Source organism: Onychomys torridus, chromosome 1 (assembly GCF_903995425.1).
Source record: "Onychomys torridus chromosome 1, mOncTor1.1, whole genome shotgun sequence".
Classification (NCBI taxonomy): domain Eukaryota; kingdom Metazoa; phylum Chordata; class Mammalia; order Rodentia; family Cricetidae; genus Onychomys; species Onychomys torridus.
In genome coordinates, this window is record NC_050443.1 from 107,449,324 (window position 1) to 107,473,764 (window position 24,441).

At 42.4% G+C, this 24,441-nt stretch overlaps 1 protein-coding gene across 2 annotated transcripts in view; it reads left to right on the top strand.

Moving 5' to 3' along the window:
• The window catches only part of Wdr11 (WD repeat domain 11), a 47,851-nt gene that overhangs the window by 17,015 nt on the left and 6,395 nt on the right, over window positions 1-24,441 (top strand). For both annotated transcript variants that reach the window (XM_036194866.1, XM_036194875.1), the window contains exons 11-21: window positions 464-548; window positions 5,888-5,994; window positions 8,903-8,978; window positions 11,975-12,083; window positions 13,361-13,485; window positions 13,925-14,072; window positions 18,072-18,178; window positions 18,525-18,639; window positions 19,006-19,177; window positions 22,475-22,583; window positions 23,425-23,487. In XM_036194866.1, coding sequence (XP_036050759.1) covers window positions 464-548; window positions 5,888-5,994; window positions 8,903-8,978; window positions 11,975-12,083; window positions 13,361-13,485; window positions 13,925-14,072; window positions 18,072-18,178; window positions 18,525-18,639; window positions 19,006-19,177; window positions 22,475-22,583; window positions 23,425-23,487 — 1,216 coding nt within the window. The remainder of the gene's footprint in view (window positions 1-463; window positions 549-5,887; window positions 5,995-8,902; window positions 8,979-11,974; window positions 12,084-13,360; window positions 13,486-13,924; window positions 14,073-18,071; window positions 18,179-18,524; window positions 18,640-19,005; window positions 19,178-22,474; window positions 22,584-23,424; window positions 23,488-24,441) is intronic.

A 24,441-nucleotide genomic window follows, 5' to 3' on the forward strand; every position in this document is an offset into this window, starting at 1 on the left:
GGCCTGAGTGAAAGTTTCTTTCACTTCAGAAATCACATTTAACCGTCATAATATATTGTCTTGTTGTGATCTGTTTACAAGGAGACAAACCATATTAGAACACTCTGGTTAATGAGCTCAGGTTAGCTGCTTTTATAGTAAACGTCGAGTCTCAAAAACATCAACTTTCATGTGTAGAAAAGTTTTAATTATCATACATATTGATTTATATTTCAAAACCTTTCAAAAGAAATATGTCCCTGAAGTTGGGTAAGATTTCAGAATATATGAGCTTAGACCCCATTTTGATAAGGAAGGAAACAGATTTTCCTTCCTGTTCGCCTTGATTTTTTTTTTTTCTTTTACATGCCCACCTCTGTTCCCCCTTCACTTTGTCTTTTAAGTGTGTAATTTGGATCCTTTCGTAGAAGGTAGATTTAACAAAGGACTTTGGTTGGAACCTGTCTCTTCTGTCGTTCGGTAGGTACAGGCAGCGGTTCTGTCCTGGTGTACCACCTCACGAGCGGCCTGCTGCACAAGGAGTTGAGTGTCCACTCGTGCGAAGTCAAGTGAGTATGGCTTTGCGTCATCGAGGTTACAGACACACGTCAGGAAAACGCTCTTCAGTGAGTCTCACGGGCTTTTCTGCATTGACCGTTCTGCTCTGGCATGTGCAGCAGTTTGGATGACAAATGAGTATCTAGCTAATAGGTCATTTGTTCAGGACATTGTGCTTGTGGATTATTTCTCCTAATTCCAGATTCTTTTCTCACTGGAAAGCACTATGTTGCCAGGTTTATGTAGTTTATTTCTCAGTTTGATTAAGATCTGTCAAGCCTGCTCATGGCAAGTTTGAATTAAGTCATTTTTAGTTGTTAGTTTGCCTATCACCAAGGAGAGATAGAAACTGAGAAGCATTTTTTGATTTTGAGGTGCTGTTTGTGTATGAGTGCAGTGTGTGCAGAGGCTTCTGAGAGAAGACTGCATTGGGAGCAGAGAGCCGCCTGAGAGCCGCCCTGCAGCCGCCTTAGGGTGCTGCTGTAGACATGCGCCTGCAGCCGCCTTAGGGTGCTGCTGTAGACATGCGCCTGCAGCCGCCTTAGGGTGCTGCTGTAGACATGCGCCTGCAGCCGCCTAGGGTGCTGCTGTAGACATGCCCTGCGCTGCTTGACACAGGGTGCTGCTGTAGACATGCCTGCAGCCCCTTAGGGTGCTGCTGTAGACATGCGCCTGCAGCCGCCTTAGGGTGCTGCTGTAGACATGCGCCTGCAGCCGCCTTAGGGTGCTGCTGTAGACATGCGCCTGCAGCCGCCTTAGGGTGCTGCTGTAGACATGCGCCTGCAGCCGCCTTAGGGTGTGCTGTAGACATGCGCCTGCAGCCGCCTTAGGGTGTGCTGTAGACATGTGCCTGCAGCCGACTTAGGGTGCTGCTGTAGACTACCCCACGGCTTTATTTTGCTGAATACAGAACTGGTTTTTTTCCCATGAGTGCTATACTATGAAAATACGTGCACATGTAAAATGCCCAGTGCATTAATGATCTTTTAATGAAAATATAAGAAAGGTTCTGTATTTTGTACATTTTGCAATTTAGTCTTGTGTGTACATTGAAAGCTTTAGTAAATCTAATGAAAATATTTCAAGTGTAAATCTGTTTTCCAGATGGAGTGAGGTTAACCTTTTGAGTATCACAACTTGTGGTTATAATAGAAATCTCTTTCAAGAGCACTGCTTCTGGTGCAGCCCAGGGGATTGCTTTTACTATTGTACACTGTGTCCCTCCAGTGTCTCTGCAAATGCATTTTCATAGATTAGTAATATCTTCAACACTGAACTTGGGGTACAGCAGCACCATAGCTCTTTGGCCTCAGGGTCTGCGGCTGGCCATTCTGACACTTCTTCCAGTGGTCTCCACTGCCACTGCTCTTCATGTCTTCTCTTTCTCTTCCTTTCCTGTCTACGTTCCCTGTTATCCTTACCTTTCCTTCCTTTTACGGCTGACCCCAACCAGTCGGAACTCTGCAGTGCTAACCCCCCCCAACCCTAAAGAGCAGGTGCTGTCACCTTTCCAGCTGACAGACAAAGAAACAGCAGTGCAAGGCCCGGGGAAGCGGAGGTGGGGTGCGGTGGGATTCGGTCCCGGCCTTTCAGGTATAGAGCCTGTGCTCTGTAATGTATCTGTGGACAGTCTGTGTGTGTGCTGGGTCTCCATGGATTGAGACTCATTGATGGCAATAAAAGGAGATGTTGACTGAGCCAAGAATCAGGCTGAGAAGTTGACCCGAGCTTCCAGAAGATCGAGCATGTTGGCATTAATTTCTGAATTCTGAACCTCAGTAACTAGTTTATTGCAGAGTTAAGTTCTGACCTGGATCAGGGTGTGCATATTGCCACGCACTCGCACATACTGTGGTGTTACTTACGGCTGAGTCATCTTGAAACTGTTGTCTGGACAGTGAACACTCTAGGGGTATGCTGCCCACACAGAGGAGTGCGGGGAATGATCATATGCAGATGCCCTGCTTTTCACATGAATTTCTCTCTTTGTTAACATTTTGAAGGTAATTCACTTTATATTCAGAGATGTTACTCAAAAGGATGCTAAAATCCTACTGTCTTTCTGCTTCAATTAATTCAATGTAGTATTACAATTAAAGCCATTATGAAAATTGCACAGATGTGCCAGAAAAAAAATCTGAACCAGTTAGCAATAAACCCAATGTAGTCTTGATTTTTCACATGTAAATTAAGGCTAACTTTTAGATAGTTGTTTTACGTATACTTGATTCTTATGTAGACACGTGGCCAGGGACTGAATAATGGCAGATAGTTGTGGGAGGGTGCAAGGTTGGAGTAGGGAACATGATATTTCCATGTTTTACAAGCTATTGAACATTTTCTGTAAAACTATAATTGGAGACTTTGGTGCTTCTAACCCAGTAGTAGATACAGAAGTTACAAAGTGGAATGGCCGACTCTTGTTAGAGCATTAATTTGTGTCTTTGTCCGGGGGGCTGAGTTTAAAACATAGTCTGGTTCTGAAGAACTTAGGAACAGTGGTTTATATAGAACAGATTAACCTGTAGTGATTACATTGACTTATTGTGGAAAGGGAATGGTCTCCCTTGTTTACCTAGCGATTTCCAGGCAAATTTTAGGATTAGGGTCTTTGGAACTGTGTGCTCTCAACCTTTGTGGGGGAGCTTCTGTGTGTTTTAGCCCTTATATAGATGCCCAGCATGCTCAGCTTGTGAACCCACGACAGTCTGACGATCAATCCTAAGATTACAGTTGTTCAGGGGCTAGGGATCCTACCAAAAAAGATTAGAGAACTCCTGGATCAGGAATGAGCTGCTGTTCTTAGCCCGTCAGCTACACAATATAGAGTTAAGCCTGGACAGCCATGTTCTAATCCCAACGTCGGTGTGGAGCTTAGCTGTGTCAGACAGAAGTTTTTATTCTTTTCTTCTGACAGATAACCCCTTCCTTATCTAATCCACTTGGAAATCCAGCTGGATTTTATGTTACTTAAGAAGGCGTAAGCAGCTGTTGTATTCTGTTCAAAGGCAACATGGTCACACTGCCAGAGTACAAATGAGCAGCCCCTTCAGGTTCCACTGCAGCTCCTGGGCTGGGACCACTCATGACCAGGGGAAACACATCCGTGAATCTGTGTCACACTGCTTCACAGGTGTGCTAGGGAGATGCATGGTGCCTCCCTTCAAAGACAGTACAGGGTGCTGGGAGTATAGGTCAGTGGGAGAGTGCTTACCTAGCACATGTGAGGCCCTGGGTTCAATCCCCAGCAACACACACGACTAACTTATTGCCTCTTACACTGTTGCCTTGGTTGGTGGGGCATAGATCAAATGACGGTTTCACAGTCCTCTTGGGAGACTTGCCTGGTCCCTGAGGTGAGAGTGTGTGGCTCACACAGCTCCTGTTGAGCTCTGCATCATTTTTTTTTGTAGTAGGTATTACAAAATCCTTGGATACTGTTCCTTTTCTTCTAGTCTATAAGCTCCGGATGGGCAGCAGGTATGTCTGCCTCATTCACAGTGCCTCACATATTTGGCATGTATTGGATACTTAATGGATTCATTTTAAAAGCAATGTAGGAGAACTGGGAGGGCAGGTTGCCAGTGCCCAGAGCTACTGAAACCAAGTGTAATAACGAACTAGTGAGTTGATATTGCCAGCAGCAGGACTTAGAAAATGCTCTTAGGGAATCTGTAGGCGAACATCCACTTGAACACTACCAGGCTTACACAGTAGATCAAATGCAGTGATTCCTTCCTTTCACTCTAGAAAAATGGAAGACTTCCCTGCTAGGGGGAAGAAAAGAGAAGAGACTCAAGGACTTTTCTAGAGATTAGCCCAGTTACAGGATAATCACTGTGGGCATGTTTATTTAAAACAGGCCTGATGAAGAAAACACAGCTTTAGTTAGTTCCTGAATAACTGTGTCAACCATGAGTGTGTAGTGGCCAGTCCTTCTGTGTGTACTCTATAGTGTTTCTGTGTAACTAGTGAGACAGATGCAGAGATCCAAGTGAGCAAGTAAGTACTAGAGTCAGTCTGTTCCAGTGCCTGAAGAAGGAAGGAGCGAGGTTGTGCCCGGAGTGCAGATTCCAAATTGTACTCATTTCAAGCAGCCATTAGTCGGAGTGTGTCAGTACTGCTTTATTTTGAAATGGTTGTGTAGCTATCACAGCTATTGCTCCTGCTTCCACTGTTGTTTTTAGCTCTCTGTGGATCAGGCTGTCCTTCTACCAAAAGACAAGTACATGGGTACACAGGAACCAGTGAGGAAAGTGCTTACAGTTAACATAGCAGATACAGAGATGACTGGGGTATCGTACTTCAGTAATCTCACAGCTGGGAAGCTGAGGCAGGAGTATCACCATGGGTACATAGTATACTTGAGGTCAGTTTGAGGTACAGAGCAAGACTATCTCAAAAAGAAAATAAATGAGAGCAGGTAAGGTTCTGAAGATAGAGCGGTAAGCTTGGATGAGGCAAATATCTGATGGTCTTAAAAGATGAAAATGGGAGCTTACATCAAAATAGGAATAATTGTACTGCTTGGGGAAAAAAACAGAAAAAAAAAACAAAAACCCTGTCACTCAAATGTAGTGATTGCATTCAGGTTGCTGTAGATCAGAGGTCAATAAACATTTTTTGTAAAGGATCAGTAATAAAGTTTGGAGGCTTAAGAGTTTAGATCCTGAAGCCTCTCCCGGATGCTCAAGTCTGCCATTGTGTAGAGACCAGTCCTAGGCATCGCGTTCATATTGCAATTGGCCGTCCTATGGACGAACAACTAAATGAGACCCAGTTTTAGACTTTGGTCTAGCCAGCCTTTCTACATGGAAGACGGACGGTGTGCCACCATTGCCTGTCAGCCCCCTACTGTCCTGGCGGGATGGCCCTCGCTGAGCCCATGCTTTCTCTGCGTGGTGGAACACTTGCAGCTTCTGTCTCCTTCCTTCTCCATCTCAAAGCTGAAGACAGTCTTTGCTCCATCAAGTTTTGCTCTTGTTTACAGCTGGGGGTTTTGATAATGTTCCTAGTCATCACTTTAAGGACTTCTCTGAGTGCTCTGTGCTGCTGTTTTAAATACTTAGGATCTGAGAACGGCTCTGAAGTCCTTCTCCTCAGCTGATGTTAGGATCCATTTTAATGATGATAAGGACTTTGATAACTATCTGGTCATTACACTTGGAGATAAAATTTTAATTTGAACAAATTTTACATATGTTAGAGTATGTAGTAACATAGCCTACGAGGATAAGAATAACATTTTAATTACATTATTAATAAAATGAGATCTTAGGAAAACCTTATTTTTCAAATAAACATTTCAAATGAAGGAAAGGTACAAGACTAAAATTTGTTTGCTTCCTAGGGGTATTGAATGGACAAGCTTGACCAGTTTCCTTTCTTTCGCTGCGTCGACCCCAAATAACATGGGGTTAGTGAGAAATGAACTTCAGCTGGTTGATCTCCCAACAGGTATGTGTGTCAGCTTACTGAAAGATTGGGGTGGTGTACCATGCTGATGGAAGACACTGCATAAAACATGTTCAGAGCATTTTCTCTCAGCTTGATGTGTGTACTTACGTCCTGTTCCTGTGTTCAGTCTCTGGTTCTGAAGTAATTGCCCTCGAAAAGCCATAGTATTGTTTCTCTGTACATCATATTAATGTGGCACAGGTAAGCAGCAGACTGTTAGCCTGAACTCAAAGATGCACAGCAAAAGGTGGGATCCAGCCTTCTTTTGCATACAGTACTATATGTGTGACAGCGTTCAAGTAGAGGTCAGAGGGCAGCTGTGAGAATCAGTTGTTTTGAACCATGTTGGCTTCTGGGATTGACCTCAATGGCAAGTGACTTTACCTACTGAGCCCCTGAGCCCTCTCACTAGCCCTCTAAAAGATGAGTTTCTAAGCCATCTCTGTAGGTCCTCTGCTTAGAGTTTGGACCACTATAGGAAGCCTTCAAGTTTTTTATAGGTTAGTGATGATTTTTAAATGCTCAAATTGGGAACATTGACAGCTACAGGCTGATTGGATTAGGGAAACTGGAAATAGGAAGTCCTTGCAATAGAAAGCATTGCAGGGCTAGGGATGTCGCCCCATTCATACAGTGCTTGCCTAGCAGGTGGGAATCCTAAGTTCTAGCTCCAACCTCATAACCAGGAGTGACCCCAGCAGTCAGGAGGAAGAAGGCACATTATCCTCAGCTACATGAGTTCAGGGCCAGCCTAGGACATGTGAGCCCTCTCTCATAATTTTAAAAAGTGTTTCTTAATCTGGGAGATGACTCAGCAGGTGACCTATGCAGTAGAGGAAGAGAACTGACCCGCAGATGTTTTCCTGACATCTGCCTGTGCACACTCACAAACCCACACCCTCAGTAAGTAACTAACTGTGATTAAGAAAGCAAGCAAGCAAGCATTCCAGTGATAACTTATTCAGGATTATTTACAACGTGTGACCCAGTGAGTTTAAGGAGTGAAGAACTTGAAACTCTAATAGCACACGAGGGTTTTGTTGTTTTCTTGTTTTGTTTTGTCCCCCCCCCCCCACAGGGTTCCTCTGTAGCTTTGGAGGCTGTCCTCGAACTCGCTTTGTAGACCAGGCTGGCCTTGAACTCACAGAGATCCGCCTGGCTCTGCCCCCTAAGTGCTGGGATTAAAGGCGTGTGCCACCACCGCCCGATGGTTGGGTTTTTTTGTTTTGTTTTGTTTTGTTTTGTTTTGTTTTGTTTTGTTTTGTTTTTTTGAGACAGGATTTCTCTCTGTAGCTTCGCGCCTTTCCTGGATCTCACTCTGTAGCCCAGGCTGGCCTCAAATTCACAGAGATCCGCCTGGCTCTGCCCCCTAAGTGCTGGGATTAAAGGCGTGTGCCACCACCGCCCAGCAGCACATGAGTTTTAAAGACAATGATTTCAAATAAGTGAGTTTCTTCAAAATAATACAGTAGCTGGGCATGGTGTCCGGATCTCACTGAGTTCCAGGCTAGCCAGAGCTACATGGTGAGACCCTGTCTCAAAAAACAAAAGAGAAACAAATAAGGAAACAACAGTAAAATTGATATATAGATTTTTAAATAATAATGATGTGTAGGTATAACAGGTGTTTGGTTGTTTTTCTGTATACAGTTGGTGTTAACTTAAAGGATCAGCCGCGCCCATATGCCAGTGTTGCTGTAGCATCAGGAAGTGACCTGCCTGAGCACTGAAAGTCCTGGGTTTCTGCTTTGCTGGCATACTCGCTCTGACTTTGTCTCAGGCAATGTCGTAGCCCAGAGCTTGAATTAAACTGTTACTTGTCACCCCCGTTTTAAAGCCCCCCTTTGTTTTCTTCAGCAGAACTGTTGGCTAATTGAGAATCTGTTGTTGCAGATTTCTCTTATCTGTACTGATTTCCTGAAGAGGGAAGTGTGAGCACTCAGGTTGTAGGATTTTGTAGCTGGATGCTCTTGAGCAGTGGTTCTCAACCCTCCTAAAGCTAGGACCCTTTAATATAGTTCCTTATGTTGTGGTGACCTCCAACCATAAAATTATTTTTGTTGTTAATTCATAACTGTAATTTTGCTACTGTTATGAATCATGATGTAAATATCTGTGTTTTCCAATGGTCTTAGGTGGCCCCTTTAAAAGAGTCGTTCGACCTATTTGGGGGTTGTGACCCACAGGTTGAGAAATGCTGCTCAAGAGGTTAGTAGACCCGCAGGGTCTTGAAAGACCATCTGGGAGCGTGGCTTGCACTTGCTGCCTGTGGGAGTGGGGCATGGAGGTGTGTTCAGTTGTTTTCACCTCTTAGGTTCTTTAATTCAATGTAAATAAAACTCAGAAGAAAATAGTAGAACATATTCATTCAGATGAAAGGTAGAATTTATGTTTTTATTTATTGTCCTTTTTTGGCACTTAACTAATACAGCATATAGTTATAACTCCCAAATTTCCCTTAGAGAGACATTTGGTAGAAATGCGCTCAGATACTTCATTTAATACTTTGCACATAGGATAAGAAATCTTAAATACTCATTTCAAGAGGTTTTTTGGGCATTTGAAAACACGGTGTGTCTTCTGTACCTTTAAGTGCACAGTGATGCTGCTAGTCCACAGGTGCCCTGAAGTTTTAGACAGTGGGAGAGTTTCTGAAATTGAATTAGAGAATTTAAGACACTATATAACATTCAAATGTCTTTTGATAAAATAAATATTTGAATGTAATATGTATTTTTTCTTTTCACATTTTAAGAATGTTTTTAAATGTAGCTAGTAGAACTGGCTTTGAAGCAAAGGAGTGAATGAACAGGAGGCAGAGGGCACGGCTGCGTGGCCATCTACATCAGGTGGTCGGGCTTCTTTTCACATGGTGTGTGCTGTTCACCTTTTCGTTTTTCAATTAAAGGGAGGAGCACTGCTTTTCGTGGTGATCGAGGCAATGATGAATCACCCATTGAAATGATCAAAGTATCTCATTTGAAGTAAGTGTCCACCTACACCATCTGCAGTTTTATCTCAGTACTGTTTCACAATTGGTTTTTAACTTTTAAGAAAGTTGGGGGGGGGGGGCGATGCTGGAGAGATGGCTCAGAGGTTAAGAGCACTGGCTATTCTTCCAGAGATCCTGAGTTCAATTCCCAGGAACCATATGGTGGCTCACCACCATCTATAATGAGATCTGGTGCCCTCTTCTGGCATGTAGGCAGAATACTGTATGCATAATAAATAAACAAACAAATAAATAAACAAATAAAAATTTGAAAGTAGGCATATGTTAATATTCCTAGAATTTGTCAGTAAAAGCAAATAGTTATGTGTGGCCAAATCAAAAGCATATTTGACCACAGACGTGGAGACAGCATTAAGATGCTCTGTTTCTTCTGCTTTCCTCCCCACCTCCCTTTCTTTGTTTTTAGCAATCCTACTTTATGCATATTTTTCCTTGGTTCAAAAATTCAAAAGACTGTGGAAATAATGAACCTAAATTGTACATAGAGAAAATGAGGTCTTTCACAATAATCCCATGCTCAAAAGGGCACAAGACTTACAGGACAACAATCTTTATCAGGAAAAACACATTTTGTCAATTCATAAAACTGGCTGTCTTATGTCACCTTGACCCTAGAGTCATCTGAAAAGAGGGATGAACCTCAGTTGAGAAAACGTCTCCATAAGATCCAGCTGAAAGGCATTTTTTAAATTAGTGATTGATGGGGAAGGGCTCAGTCCATTGTGGGTGGTGCCATCCCTGAGCTGGTGATCCTAAGTCCTAAAAGAAAGCAAGCTGAGCAAACCATAGGGAGTAAGCCAGTAAGCAGCACTCATCCATGGCCTGTGCATCAGCTCCTGCCTCCAGGTTCCTGCCCTATTTGAGTTCCTGTCCTGACTTCCTCCAATGATGAACAGCAACGTGGAAGTTTAAGCTAAACAAACCCTTTCCTCCCCAACTTGCTGTTTGGTCATGGTGTTTTGTTGCAGCAATAGAAACTCTGAGACAACTGGCTTTATTAATCTCATGACATGTAAAATTCACCCCAAAGTTGCCAGGCGGTGGTGGCACACGCCTGTAATCCCAGCACTCGGGAGGCAGAGACAGGTGGATCTCTGTGAGTTTGAGGCCAACCTGATCTACAGAGCTAGTCCAGGACAGGCAACAAAGCTACAGAGAAACCCTGTCTTGGGGAAAAAAAAAAAAAAAAAAAATCATCCCAAAGTCATATCATTTTAGAAAACAAAAAGGATAGCAATGCATTTTGGGATTTCTGTGTGAATTTTAGAACTAGCTTGTCAGGTTTACCCAAAGCACCTTTGGGTATCAGATTGGGGAAGAATGGACATCTTAACAAATTTTAAAATTCATGAATGTGGCATGTACCACTACCTGTTTAGCTCTTTGTCCCAAAACGGTAATTGTATGCAATGGTGTACGTGATTCAATGTGTAAGTCTGTATGTATTGTTTAATGTTTTGTATCTTTCATGATGCTGTTACAAATGGATGTTTTTGTCCCGATTTCCAATTGTTTATTATACATAGAAATACAGTTAAGTTTTTGATGGTTACCTTGAACCTTGTGAGCATGCTAAGCTGAGTTATTAGTTCTAGTAATAGTTTTGTTGATTTCTTAGAAGTCTCTGTGTAGACAGTCTTGGTTGCTCATAAAGACATTTCTGATCTTTCTTTCTCATCTCTAGGCCTTTTGTTTTGGTTGTTGTTGTTGTTGTTGTTGTTGTTCACTGAGTCAGGCTGTGAGTAAATGTTGAGTACAAGGAGCGGGAGCACACGATTGCCGTGTGCCAGGGTCTTAAGCCCTGGTGGCCTGTACTTTTGATAAGGTGAATTTTCATTCTGTTTCACGTCATACTACCTTGACATTCCCATGGCATATTTATAAATTTGGGGGTTTTCCCCCAGATACATCTTTCTGTTTCTTCTAGTTCTGTTTTAGTCAGAGAGCTCATTTGATGTTATTTCAGACTCCTTAGATTTAATGTGATTTGTCACATACTCAGTATCTGCCTGTCTTAATGAATGTCCCTGTGCCTTGGAAAGCTGCTGTTGTTCCAGTATTCTGTGAGTTCTGTCCTACACGGTACTCAAGGCTGCTGTGCTCATGCTAGTTCTCTGTTGCAGTTCTTCTGTGAATGACTGAGAGGTCAGTGCTGAGTCCCTACATTAGTTGTTATGCATTCACTTACTTTTCTCTCCAAGAACTCAAGTTCTTGTGGGTATTCTGCGCTCTGTAATCAGGACACATTTAAGATCAGTTTTGTTAGGATTTTTATTTTTTATCACTAGGAAGGATCTTCTCTTGAGTATTTCTACATTTGGAAATAAGTCTGGATAGTCTGATACTGGCACGGCCAGTGCAGTTTTGTTTTGATTGGTATTTATATTTGTTCATCCTTCTGTGTACATGCTGACACATCTTCGTGCTCTTGAGTGGTTTTCTTCTAGACAGTGTGTGCTAGGAAGAACTTACCCTTGTACTTGTCTACTTAGGATGTTTGAAATCCTCTAGCATCCTGTTTACATTTCATGACTTAGCTCTCCTGTCTTCATCTCCTCTGCAGACTCTTTGAAAATGCCCCTCACTTGGTAATTTCTCCTCCCCGAAGTCATTTTACTATTTCAGTGGAGTTGGCAGTTTGCTGTACTGTATTGCATTTCTGATGATTTTCACTAAAACTGCATCCAAGTCTGGATCTCAGTTATATTTCCTCTTGTGTGGACCAGTCGGTGCTCATCTTCCCTCTGCCCACTGGGACTCTGTCTATGCCTCCCGACTCCTCAGAGTTCTGTTTGCCCTCACAAGCTTAGTTTCTCGGTGATTCATATTTAATGTAACTTTGAACATGACTTGTGGGGCCTGAATGTTAGTTTAATTGCCTATGCATGGGACATGCCATCTGAGGGGTTTTTTTTTCTTCTTGGCTTATTAACTAATTCATGATGTTTTTGTTGTTATTTATTTTAGGCAGTATTTGGCAGTCATTTTCAAAGATAAGCCCCTGGAATTATGGGATATTAGAACTTGCACCCTTCTTAGAGAAATGTCTAAAAGCTTTCCTGCTATAACTGCATTGGTAAGTCACAGCCTGACAGCTGATTTGCCTGAGTATAGACCTGTGTGGTAGCTGCTTTTATAGCTTGATTTAACATCATTCCTGCCAAGTATTTTTTTTGTTAAAATGTGTTAACATTTGGATATCTTGAGGAACATAATAAATACCGTTATGAAAGAAGATTGGCCTTAAATGGCTGTCACTCTTGAAATAAGAAGATATAAAGTTGGCCATGATATCTGGTATTAGTACTTTTTAGGAACTGTAGAAATAAAACCAGTGTCCTGTTGACATAAGAAGAGGAAACAGACCAACATCCAAAAGAGTTTGGAAACAAGCCCATCGGGGTTTGGGGTCTAAGTACACGGTATAGCCATATGCAAATCAAAGAGAATAGTCAGACTGTTTAGTTGCCGGTGTTAAGGAAACAGTGTCAGCTTTTTAAAAAGTTGTCATGCAAGTATACACTGTATGTTAAGCAGCCCCCCAACTCTTCCTTTTCTCCACTGTCAGATCTCTCACTAGTACCCTGTGTCCCTCCAGACAAAAACTATTCCACTTTAATGGGAGGACAATAAAAAAGAGTAAGAAACAGGATGGTATTAACTAACACAGCACTGTTTATGTAAGTTAGATTTTCATGCAGGTGAGAATTGGTCATGGGAGCACACCCTGAAATCCCAGCACTGGAGCAGCAGAGTGGGAGGAGTACATTTCATACAGCCTGAGCTAGAAGCGGAAGGAAGGAAAACTGTCTTAGGAATACTCATGTGTTAAGAACCTTTCTATAACAGGGCTGGACACATAGCTCTGTGCTTAAGAGGGCTCACTGCTTTTTCAGAAGACTGGGATTCAATTTCCAGCACCCATGGCGTGGTTCACAGCTGTCTGTACACATGTGGTACACAGACATATATACAAGCAAAACACACACCTATAAAATAAACTTTAGAAAGGAACTTTTACATCGAATGGTATTGGATTAAGCTCATTAGAATAGGTAGAGGTGTAAGAATAAGCATGTAAATGAGCAACTGTGTGAGCACCTATACCTGAGCGGGCCTGATGGGAGACCACACTTCTCTAATCCTGGATGGGTGGGAAATGCACAGGACTGTAGTGGAAGTCATTTCATCTTGTAAAAAAGAAAGCATGAAAACCTACTTCTAGAAGTTTGCTATTAAACGGTGTCCTTACTTGAAAACTAGTGTGTGCTGATAGAAACTAGCCCCGCTCAGCTGCTTTAAGCAGGTGTTGATAGAGGGGAGCCTGGCACCTCTGTCGTCTGTCCTATACAGGAGTGGTCGCCATCTCACAACCTGAAGAGCCTGAGAAAGAAACAGCTTGCCACCCGGGAGGCTATGGCCCGCCAGACTGTTGTCTCAGATGCAGAGCTGGGTGCTGTGGAGTCATCTGTGATCAGGTACTATGTTCTGTTTCCTGTTGGTGTACCTTTTACTGCCCACACCCTGGCAGAGAACCTGGCAGACACCATGCAGGGCATCTGTGGTAGCGAGTTAGACTCACTTGTGAGCATTTGTTCAACACAGACCCACATGACTGCAGGGGAGTTTTGTTGTCCTTATGCTCAGTGTTGTCGTAACACACAGTGCTGCTAACCCATCAGCAGCCATTAGTGCTCAGGCCAGCACCTTCCCTCGAATGTTGAAACTGCAAACGAACACTGATATGGCTGGAGATAGACTCACCATCCCAGAAAATGTACTAGGAACCCTAGGTTGTTATAGTAAACTTCAGAGGTTTCTTAAATGGTCTTGGTCCTCCTGTAAATACAACTATACTATGGATCTTAGTGAGTGTCACTCTAGGGGAAAAAAATGATCCTTTTCTCTATCTTGAAGCTTGTTACAGGAGGCAGAAAGTAAGTCTGAACTCAGTCAGAACATCTCTGCTCGGGAGCATTTTGTGTTTACTGACAATGATGGCCAAGTTTACCATCTCACTGTGGAAGGGAACTCTGTGAAGGACAGTGCCCGGATTCCACCAGACGTAAGTGTCATCCTCAAATACATCTCTGTGGGGGATGTGATCAGGGATCTTGTTTACCCATACCCAGTGAAGACATAGTAAAGGAAAGGAAAACATCTTGAGAAAAGCCTAATAAAATAAATGTTACTTTTTGAGAAGTCATCTCTGATTAAACTTGGTCAATCAGAGATTACAAAGTAACATAGTCACATGGTCCTAGATCACATGTGCTCTTCCTTCTTATCATGATGGTGGTCCACAGGAGCTGTCTTTGTTTGCTTATGAAGCTGATGACAGGAAGGGACTTTCCAAGGTCCATGGCTGGGTCATGACAGCATGTTTGGAACACAGCTCTGCCTAACATCAGCAGCCATCCTCTTTCTGTTCCATGGATTTTCATGAAATTGGCATTAATATTTACTTATTTATAGGTATCTTTTTTGGCCTTGTGGAATTAATTATAGGAAAAAGTTGGCATCAGGTACATATTACAGATTGCTTTTAAAAGATAAATTAATAAACTGTTAACCAGTACAGATTATGATTAGGGGCAGGAGGGGAGATTTCACACAATGTGTATTTAATTAAAATTTTCATCTAAGAATAGATGTCCTAGGAGAAAGCTGACTCCCATATTTGAAGTGGCTCAGGAAGGATCTTGACTAGCTGCAGTCATTTCAAGTTAAATGGGGCAAAAGGATGGTATCAGTTAGGGTCTCTGTTGCTGTGATGAACACCGTGGCTACAGCTGTGGGAAGAAAGGGCATATTTCATCCTACAGCCCTTAGGTCACACTCTGTCACTGAGGAAAATCAAGGCAGGAACTGAAGCAGAGGCCATGGAGGAATGCTGTTTATTGGCTTGCTTGCCATGATTTGCTCTACCTGCTTTCTTATACGACCACCTGCCCAGGGATGGCACTGCCCACGGTGAGTTGGGCCATACCACATCAATCATCAATCAAGAAAATGCTCCAGAGGCCAATCTGCTCAGTTGAGGCTCCCTCTTCCCAGATGACCCTGCCTATGTAAAGTTGGCATAAAAACCTGCTGTCATGGGTATCCACTTCAAGATGGTGCCGTCACATGGCTTTTTTAAAGTTAAAGCTGCTGGTGGAGAGAGCCAAGTGCCTCTTCAAGGGGCCTCTCTGGAACTTCTTATGTCACCTCCCATCTGGGCAGCTGGCTTCTCCTTGAGTTAGTGAGTCAAGAAACCCAGGTAACTACTTACAGAAGTTACACCTGTCACTTTTGTAATCTGCTGTTGGTCCTTGGATCAGACCTCCTTACTGTAGGAAGTAACTACTGAGGCTCTTAGGATGGAGTCCTTCAGAGGCTAGCTGCCAAGTCTCCCCTATTAGCAAGCAAAGAATTGAAGGCATTCCCCTAAAAGCATTATTCTAAAATCAAAGTTAACATCAGAATCTTTTCATATTATAGCATACATTTGACCATTACATAGAATAATACGGCATATCTAAGACTTAGTAATATCTATTTTTAAGTACATCTGATATTGTCTCCCATTTTTAAGATTTTTGAAAGGATGGATGTAGTAATATGAATGTAGAAAGTTGATGTTGGGTGATTATAATAGGAAAGTTGTTTTAAATGTGTACAAAGAAAAGTAGTTATAGCTAATGCTGCTAAACGTTGGGAGACCCTACAGTGCCCCCCCCCCCATCCTCCATATAGCTCCTCCTTTAGAAGCCCTGGAACAATGTCATCTGGTCTCTTCCAGAGTTACCTACTAATAGTTTGGTTTCTTCACTTTGCAGTTGCTTCACACTGAGATTATAGTGTAAAGGGCCAAAACCTCAAAATAGCAGTCCTTCCGACTAAACCAGAGAAAACGCTTTGGACTCTGGACATGAGTATTTGTTTTTCAGTGTATTACGTTATTATTTATAGTGTACGTGTGGTGGTCACAGGACAACTTGTAGCAGTCAGTTTTTTCTGTCTGCCTTATAGATCCCCAGTCTCAGACTCTGGTTGTCGGTCTTGGAGACTACCATCTATCTATGCACTGGCCAACTCTGGTCCTTTAAATGCCTTTTTCAAGGTAGTCATGCCACACTGCTTAGAAGGTGTCACCTCTGTTTCATGGGGTCTTGAAGTCTGGGTATAACAACTCTCTTTTTTCTGCTGAATTCTTTTACTTCAAATGAATGTGAGTCTTTGGAGGGATGACTGTGAAATTGGTATGCATTTCAAGGAATATTATGTTTAGGGAAGGGATTGGTACCTATATATGTGAGAACTGGTTTTGGTTTATTACTTTTTCTGAAGCTGAATTTTTTCCAGTGACTGTAATGTAGTATGTAGGGAAAGGATTTTGTTGATTTCGATCCAGTATTTTCCTTATTATTCTTTCAAATGTAAAGTTCTAAACATTGATTTTGAGTTGAAATTTTCATTCTGGATTTTGGCCCCCAAACTATGAAGTATAGAAAATGGTAGAAGGAGAGAGAAAACTTGGCATATTTTTAATTGTACGTATGTGTACTCCTCAGTGGCTTCCTTTATCTTGAAAATGGAAAGACTGATACAGTGAATGTCTGCTGTTTGTCCATTTGCCTAGCATGTGGGCAGCACAGCAGCAAGGCACAGTGAGCTCTGCAGAGGGTATTTAGAGTCACAGGGAATGCACAGCAGGCCCTCTCCACATGTCTGCACAGTTGAATTTACACAGCAACACTGATTTGTGGGCTAATTTAACCTGTAATATTCTCATTTTTAAATGTGAAAAGGAAAGTAAGATTTAAAATATATTTAAATGAATTAAGTGAATGTATTTAAGACAAAGTAAACTTAAAGGCAAACTCACATTCCATTCGGATTTCTGAGAAATGGAAATAATTCTGAGAACATTGCTTCATGTTACACAGAATCTCATGTACTTAATGTAAGTTGTTTTTGTTCTTAAGCTCATTGTAATAATGAGTTTTAATTCTATTTTTCTTTATTTCTGGGATTTCATCAGGATTTATATAATTTCTAAGGAGGCAGTTGGTCATTTTGTCAAGCACTGGCACGTTCCTGACCTAACCACAGAGACCTCTCTGAATACTTTCATTGTTCTGTAAATGGGAAGCGAGAGTGACATTCTTTAATACTGTCTCTAACTGTGTATTTACGGTGTGGCAGAAATTGCCTTCAGGGCTTTAGCTTTACAGAATTTCTACCAGCCCCGACTCCACAAGCAGTGGGCCCAAGGCACAGAAAGGTTAAATAAACACGCCCAACCCCATACCGAGTGTAGAGGTGAAGCTGGGGCCTGGCTCAGCGCAGTCTGATGCCAGAGCACTAGCGCGTGGGGCCTCTGATCCACGCCGGGTCTCTGCTGCGTCTGCTGCTCCCTCCCCTCCCACAGTAGTGTGTCAGCGAAGTGCTTCTTTTCTAGTGGACAAACCCCACATACACAGAGGTGACTGAGCTTCCCTTGGAGTAGACTTAGATAACCTTTTGTAATGAGATAATTAGAGTTGGCTCTCTACTGCAGTTGATTTTTTTTCTTCCTGAGTTTTTTTTTCCTAAAGTATTTCTTCCTAAAAGACACACCTTCTCTATAGATAACCACATCCAATGTCCATTTGAATGGACAATTTCAATGTCCATGAAATTATAATGTCCTGTTCTGCACAGTTGAAGTTGATATGCAGTGGCTCTTTCAGTGTTCAAAGTTTTAGGATTTGATGGCATTCATACTAAAGTAAATGCTTTATAAATAATGTATGTATGTATTTATTCTTTTTTTTTTTTTTTTTTTGGTCTTTCGAGACAGGGTTTCTCTGTGTAGCTTTGCACCTTTTTCCTGGAACTCACTCGGTAGCCCAGGCTGGCCTCGAACTCACAGAGATCCTCCTGCCTCTGCCTCCCGAGTGCTGGGATTAAAGGTGTGCGCCACCAACGCCCGGCATGTATTTATTATTTTGTTGTGATCATTACAGGGAAATATTTCTGTTCTAATGGTGACTCAGTCGAGAAGTTCATGGGTGGTTTTTGTTGCTCTTGCTTCTAGGGTAGCATGGGCAGCATTACCTGCATCGCTTGGAAAGGGGATACCTTAGTGCTTGGAGATATGGATGGAAATTTAAACTTCTGGGATTTGAAGGGCAGAGTATCCAGGTAGGAACCAAGAAAAGTCTTTTTTCAAATGGAAACTTAGAGTTGTAAATAGGACCAGTAAGCCTGACTGTAAATCGGAGCTTTGAGTCCCACACTGCCTAAACTTTGGAGGAAGATTGGTCATGAGCCAGACTCCAATCAGCATAGTAGACCCCAATCTGAAGGCAGCCCCGCAGAAGCCCTGGGACCTCACTCCAGCAGGTATTAGTGGGCAGAGCTACCTGTCCAGTATGGCTCCCAAAAATGTGAAACGGTTCTCCCATCCTCACACCTGGTCAGAAGTAGTGGACACACTGACAGTGTTGCATTTCATATCATGTTGGTGTTTTTATTTCTTTGTCCTCAGAGGAATACCCACACACCGAAGTTGGGTGAGGAAGATTCGTTTTGCCCCTGGCAAAGGAAACCAGAAGCTAATAGCAATGTATAATGATGGCGCTGAAGTGTGGGACACGAAAGAGGTAGGCCCATCCCTGCAGCCTGACGGTGAAGCAGAGGAAGCTGTCAGCATGGAAACTGGTTCTGTTTTCCACTGTTTCTGAAAACAGATTCTTCAATGAGCATGTCCAGCTTCTTATAAGAAATTATTTGTCAGAGAAGTTTGCTCTCACGGTATTTCTGTTGTAAGTGAGACAGCATGACAGATTGATGGATTGACTTTTTAGTGCCATCACTGTGATGGAGACCTGTGGAGTGCAGACTGCATGTGGGAGGTGGGCTGCCAGAGGCTTTTCATTTGCAGACATATTTGGGCCTCTGCCACACAGTCTCTGACCATTTAATCCAGAATAGTAAAGAACTTTACTTTCTGTCAATCATTTGTACAGGTTCAGATGGTAAGCAGTTTAAGAAGTGGAAGAAATGTGACCTTTCGGATTTTGGATGTGGACTGGTGCACGTCAGATAAGGTGATCTTGGCATCTGATGATGGGTGCATCAGAGTCCTGGAGATGTCAATGAAGTCTACGTGTTTCAGAATGGATGAGCAGGAGTTAACAGGTAAGGCGGCTCCTGAGAGGGTGCTTGCCGCCACAGACTGTGGCCAGCTAGACAGAGGGCAACTGCTGCTTCGCCTCTTGGAACTCTTGGGAAAACATGACTCTAGTGGCTTTTCAATAATAAGCTTTGTAGCTAGAGTTTTTCTCTCCAGGTCCCGCCAAGCCCTGGCAGTCCCATAGCCCACTTATAAAATAAACATACAGATGCTTGTATTACTTAAACTGTTCGGCCATTAGCTCAGGCCTACCATTGTCTAGCTCTTACTCTTATACTCAGCCCATTTCTGTTCATCTGTATGTTGCCACATGTTCCATGGCTTTACCTGCTGCCTTTACATGATGCTCCCTGGACAGCAGGCTGGTGTCTCCTCCTCTCCGCCTTCCTGTTCTCTCAATTCTCCTCTCTGCTAGTCTCGCCTATGCTTCCTGCCTGGCTACTGGCCAATCAGTGTTTTATTTATCAATCAATCATCCACAGCAAAGCGTTATGTGTCCTGCATTGTGTATCAGTACAGATCCATTCCGGTGAGTGGTTCTGTGTATTATGATGTTTCAGTCCTGTCTGTGACTTATGTGATCAACCAAAGCTAAATTAGGTGATCATACTATCTTGTTCCTTTTTTGTGTGTTTTTTTTTTTTTTTTTGAGGTTGTTCTTTTACAAAAATTAAAAACATAGTAAAAAAACAAACAAAACAAAAACTGCATGCATGACTTATTTTTCCTAAAGAAAAAATAAGAAGGTTTCAAGCATGCCCATCCAGCTGTTTAAAAGGCAGTGTTTGCCTTTCGGAGTGGGATCATCTTTAGAATAAACTTTCAGAGAGCAGCAATGGTTCTGATCCTATCTGGGGTAGGCCAGGAACTCCCAGCCCCAAGGATCCTCTTGGCACATCCTCCATGCACATTCCTGGCTGTCTGCTTTGTAGAAAGTGTCTTAGAGCCGTGTTTATTTGTTTACTGACTCAACTCGAATTGCCTGTGCTTTGTAGAGTCATTTATGATTTGGCACTTGAGAGACTGAGGCTTTGTAGATGTGTCCTCATTTCACGACCATGCCAGAGTCACTGCCACAACGCTCTCTGTGTTAGTTGGGGTGCTTGTAACCTAGGTGTGCTCTGCACTGCTTCTTGTCTCTCTCTGCCCCCTGCCCACTATGCTGGGGCATAGCTCTTCTTCCTTTGCAGAGGTGACTGCCACCAGGTACAGTAGAAGTCACTTGTCGCCCCCACTTGGTCTTGAGTCATTTTTCAGCTCTGCAGAGTGTCAGGACCCCTGAGCCAGGGAGACAAGCAGAAGCAAACACCCGAATTACCAGGGAAATTTAGGGAATACCAAGGGTGATGTTTAAAAAAACACAGCAATCAAAAAACGTGCTAGTTCTAAGCTAAGAAGTAGGTAAATAAAATCCAAGTATCTAGAAACTTTTCTACTTTTGATTTAAAATTTGAATCTAAGAGGTTTCGCCGTCACTTTAATGTGTTTGAGACTGAGCTGACTACAGAACTGGAGTCCACCACAGGAACCTTGTACACTGCACTTAAACATCTCTCTGGGAACCAGGCTTCACACCATCATACTTAAAGTTTTACTAATATTAAAAAGAAAACTATTACTCCTGTTCAGTCTCTAGTGGTATAGCCTCCACCAGAAAGTGGAATCTTAACGTAGTGACGGGGAACCGTCACTGCTGGGCACCAGCTTCCCAGGGAAGGTACAAAAGAAGGAGCCTTTACTGGGCTCGGGCACGCTTGTCTTTCTGTTTGTCCTCTGGTGCTAAGGATTGACTCCAGAGCCTCAGGCTTGCTAAGCACATGCAGTATTGTATACCTAGCTCCCAGACTCTAGGTTTTTAAAAAGAACATAATTATCAAGCTATTTGGGGAGTAACTAGCAACCTTTGAATATGGATAGTATTTTAGGTACTTTTATAGAATCAACAGTAACTCTCAGGTGTGAAAACATAGTAGTAGAAACATTTCTCACCTTTTCTGACTCTCAAGTTAGAAAGGCTGTGCACAGTATTTATCACCAATTTAATTTTTGACATATGGGATGTTTGCTAAAGCGGCATTGCTTCATAGAAGCATAATGAGTCATATGAGTTGCTTTAAATTTTCTAGAAATAACACCTTAAGAACTAAAAATAGATGATTGATTTTAATAAAGATTTTATTTAACTTTAATATATAAAAATAAAGATTTTATTTAAATTTAATATATAAAAATTATCATTTCAGGTATAATTATTATTAATAATTACTAATGACATTTTTACCTTTTTTAAGCACCAAATCTTCAAGATCTTATTGTTATTTTATCTATATGGCCAACTAAATTGGAATAGCTATAACTCCGAGGACAAATTTTCAGCAGAAATGTTTGTGCCCTGTTTAGATTTTATAACATTTTATGTAAGCAGTAGCTATGTATTTGAGTCACTACAGATCTACTTAGAAGGTACATAATGACTGAGTCAAATAATGGGACTTATTAAATTCCCATCTTCTTCCATCATGCTAGTCATCTTTCAGGTGCTCAGTAGCTGTGCATGTGATATATTAGATGGTCAGGCTGTCATGTATTTGGGCCATTTTAACTAATTGTGTCTGTTCAAGAGACTAGGGAAGAAAGGCTCCACAGGAGCTGGAGGAGCCTGTGGGCCCCGGGCAGTGGGTCAAAGGTGAGGAGCCCAGAGGAGGGAGATGCTATGTGTAGTTGCTAGGTAACAGAGCCTTTGGTCCTGTTTCTTTCCACTGGAATGTTGAAAACAGCCAGCTCTTATTTGTTTTGTAGTGTCCTAATAAGCAACTGCTGCATGCTGGGGGCTTTAGGAAGTTATCCCTGTGTGCAAAAAAGACTTCATAAAGGACTCATGGGAATGCCAGAGACCAGAGGTCACCCAGTCCCTTCAGCAGCAAACTCCTGATGGATGGGTGGACCACCTTAGTTTAGTAGTCTCAGAAAAACAGATCTGGTGGTATAAACAATGCAGGTAAATGTAAATGTTTTTAGTATTTTTTAAAATAAGCTTTATGGGTGTGTGTTGAGTCATTACATTGAGTCTTTTATTCAGTAGTACGGAGCTTTGTACCATTCTAGACATTTAAACATTAAAAAGGAGAAAGAGAATGTACTCATCAAACTTGAGTGGAGAAAGTCTCTGCTCTGGAATAGAGTTCCAATTGTACCAGGTGTAGGCGTTGGTCTCTTCTGACTGCCCTCTAAGTGGTCTATAGCTGAGGCTTTGTTGAGGTATAAAAGTTCATTTTATTGAGAAGCACTCCTTTGCTGTCTAGAGCCTGTGTGGTGCCCATACCTCCTTGTTCCAAGGGCCTCCCTTGCCTTGAAAGCCTTCTTACTACACCAGCCTTGGAATGGGCGATATTCGTTGGACATTTCTCACATGTAAGTTACTTCAGTTTTGTTTTCTGTGCACAGTTTACGTGGGGTTGTGGGACACCCATGAAAATGAGCTGTGGCTTACAGTCCAGAGCTTGGAAGGAAGCCTTAACAGCAATCCAAGAAAAGGCAGACGGTAAAGGGATTCCTCGTCTCCCTGTTTCCGCCACTATGGGGCCTTTGCAGAAGAAGGGGTCAGTGAGGAGAGCTGCAGGTGCATAGGGTGCTCTTAGGACTGGGTGATCATCACACAGGGGTGCGCCATGACAGAGGACAAAGATAACTGTGAAGAGGACCAAGAGATGCTAGGTTTGGGGTCAGGCCTCATTCTTTACAAATCAGTGTCTACCTCACTGCAAAAAGTCTTCAGAAAAACAACCTAGCTATTATTTACTACAATTGACTGAACTTAGCATATGTGGATGGCCCAGGTTGGTGTGAGATGAGGGTTTTGTTGTTGTTTTTAAGGCAATAAGTGTCTATTTAGAGAAAGGAATGGTCATTCTGTAGGGCAGAGGAACGAAGCACCTTAGCCATCATTCCATGGAGGTTCTTTGTTAAAAGGATCTAACCCTGATAGTTCTTAGAGCCAGCTAACCAGTTTCTCCTCACTCGGACGTCTGCCATTTTCTCTATTCATTTCCTTGTTTCTGTTCTGTGAGACAGAGCTGGCCATGAGAATGGCCGGTGAGTTCCAGGCACTTTGTCACAACTTTGACCTGTAGCCAAGTTTTTAACCAGAGGTTATAAAAGGTTTATTTCTATATTAACACAACTTTTTTTCAGTAAAGAAATACATGACAGTAAATGAAGAGACAGTGAATGATTCAAACTTTTTTCTGCACAGTGATTATCCAGAAAATGAAGAAATAAAGACTCTCCTTCAAGAACAGTTGAATGCGTTATCCAAGTAAGCACTCTGTATCTCATAAAAGAACTCAGGAAAGTGACTTAATTTGACTTTTGTTTTGTTTTGTTTTGTTTTTCGAGACAGGGTTTCTCTGTGTAGCTTTGTGCCTTTCCTGGAGCTCACTCTGTAGCCCAGGCTGGCCTTGAACTCACAGAGATCCACCTGGCTCTGTCTCCCAAGTGCTGGGATTAAAGGCTTGCGCCACCACCGCCCGGCTTAATTTGACTTTTTACAACCCAAACAGCTGTTTTCCTGAGTGTTAATTGCCCCACTGAGAGACAGTTTGTGGACGTAGGTTTGTTCCTCTTTGTAGTTTTCTTTGCTAGAAGGACTAACTTAGTAATTACTGGGACAGAGTATCCATCTCCACCCAGCTCCCAGCTCTCAAACTGCTGTGCTCGATCAGGACCAGGAGTTAGTTCTATGTGGTGAGGCTCCATCATGAAGGCCTCATGGAGCTGTGTCAGAGAACACAGGCAGGTGACTCTGAAACAGCCTCTACCAGGTGCTGTGAGTGCACAGTTCTGGAAGAAACCAATGTTTCTTAGAGCCATGAGCATTTAAAAATAAATATCGAGAATTACTTTGCAAAGGACGGAGAAAAATTGGGGTCCACATGAAGCATGTTTTTGCAATCTAGAGCCTGCCCTATATAATAATAATCTATAACAAGTACATGGTTAATGGCAATTTCAAAACCAGTCCTCGCTTGTCTTCAGTTTCCTAAGATTAACGTTTGTGTTTTATCGGGAAACTGTAGACTTCAAGAATAATGTCAGCAGTGGCATCCTTGTTCTTGCAGTCCGGTAAACTATTGCAAGACTACAAATCGAGTCCTGGCCCCTAGTACTCAGGCTGGTTGACAGCATCCTTCCCCTGTGTGAGTCGGGAGCCAAGACAAAGGGCTGCTCTTATAAATCCTGAACATCTGTTGATTCATCTCTTTGCTTTTTG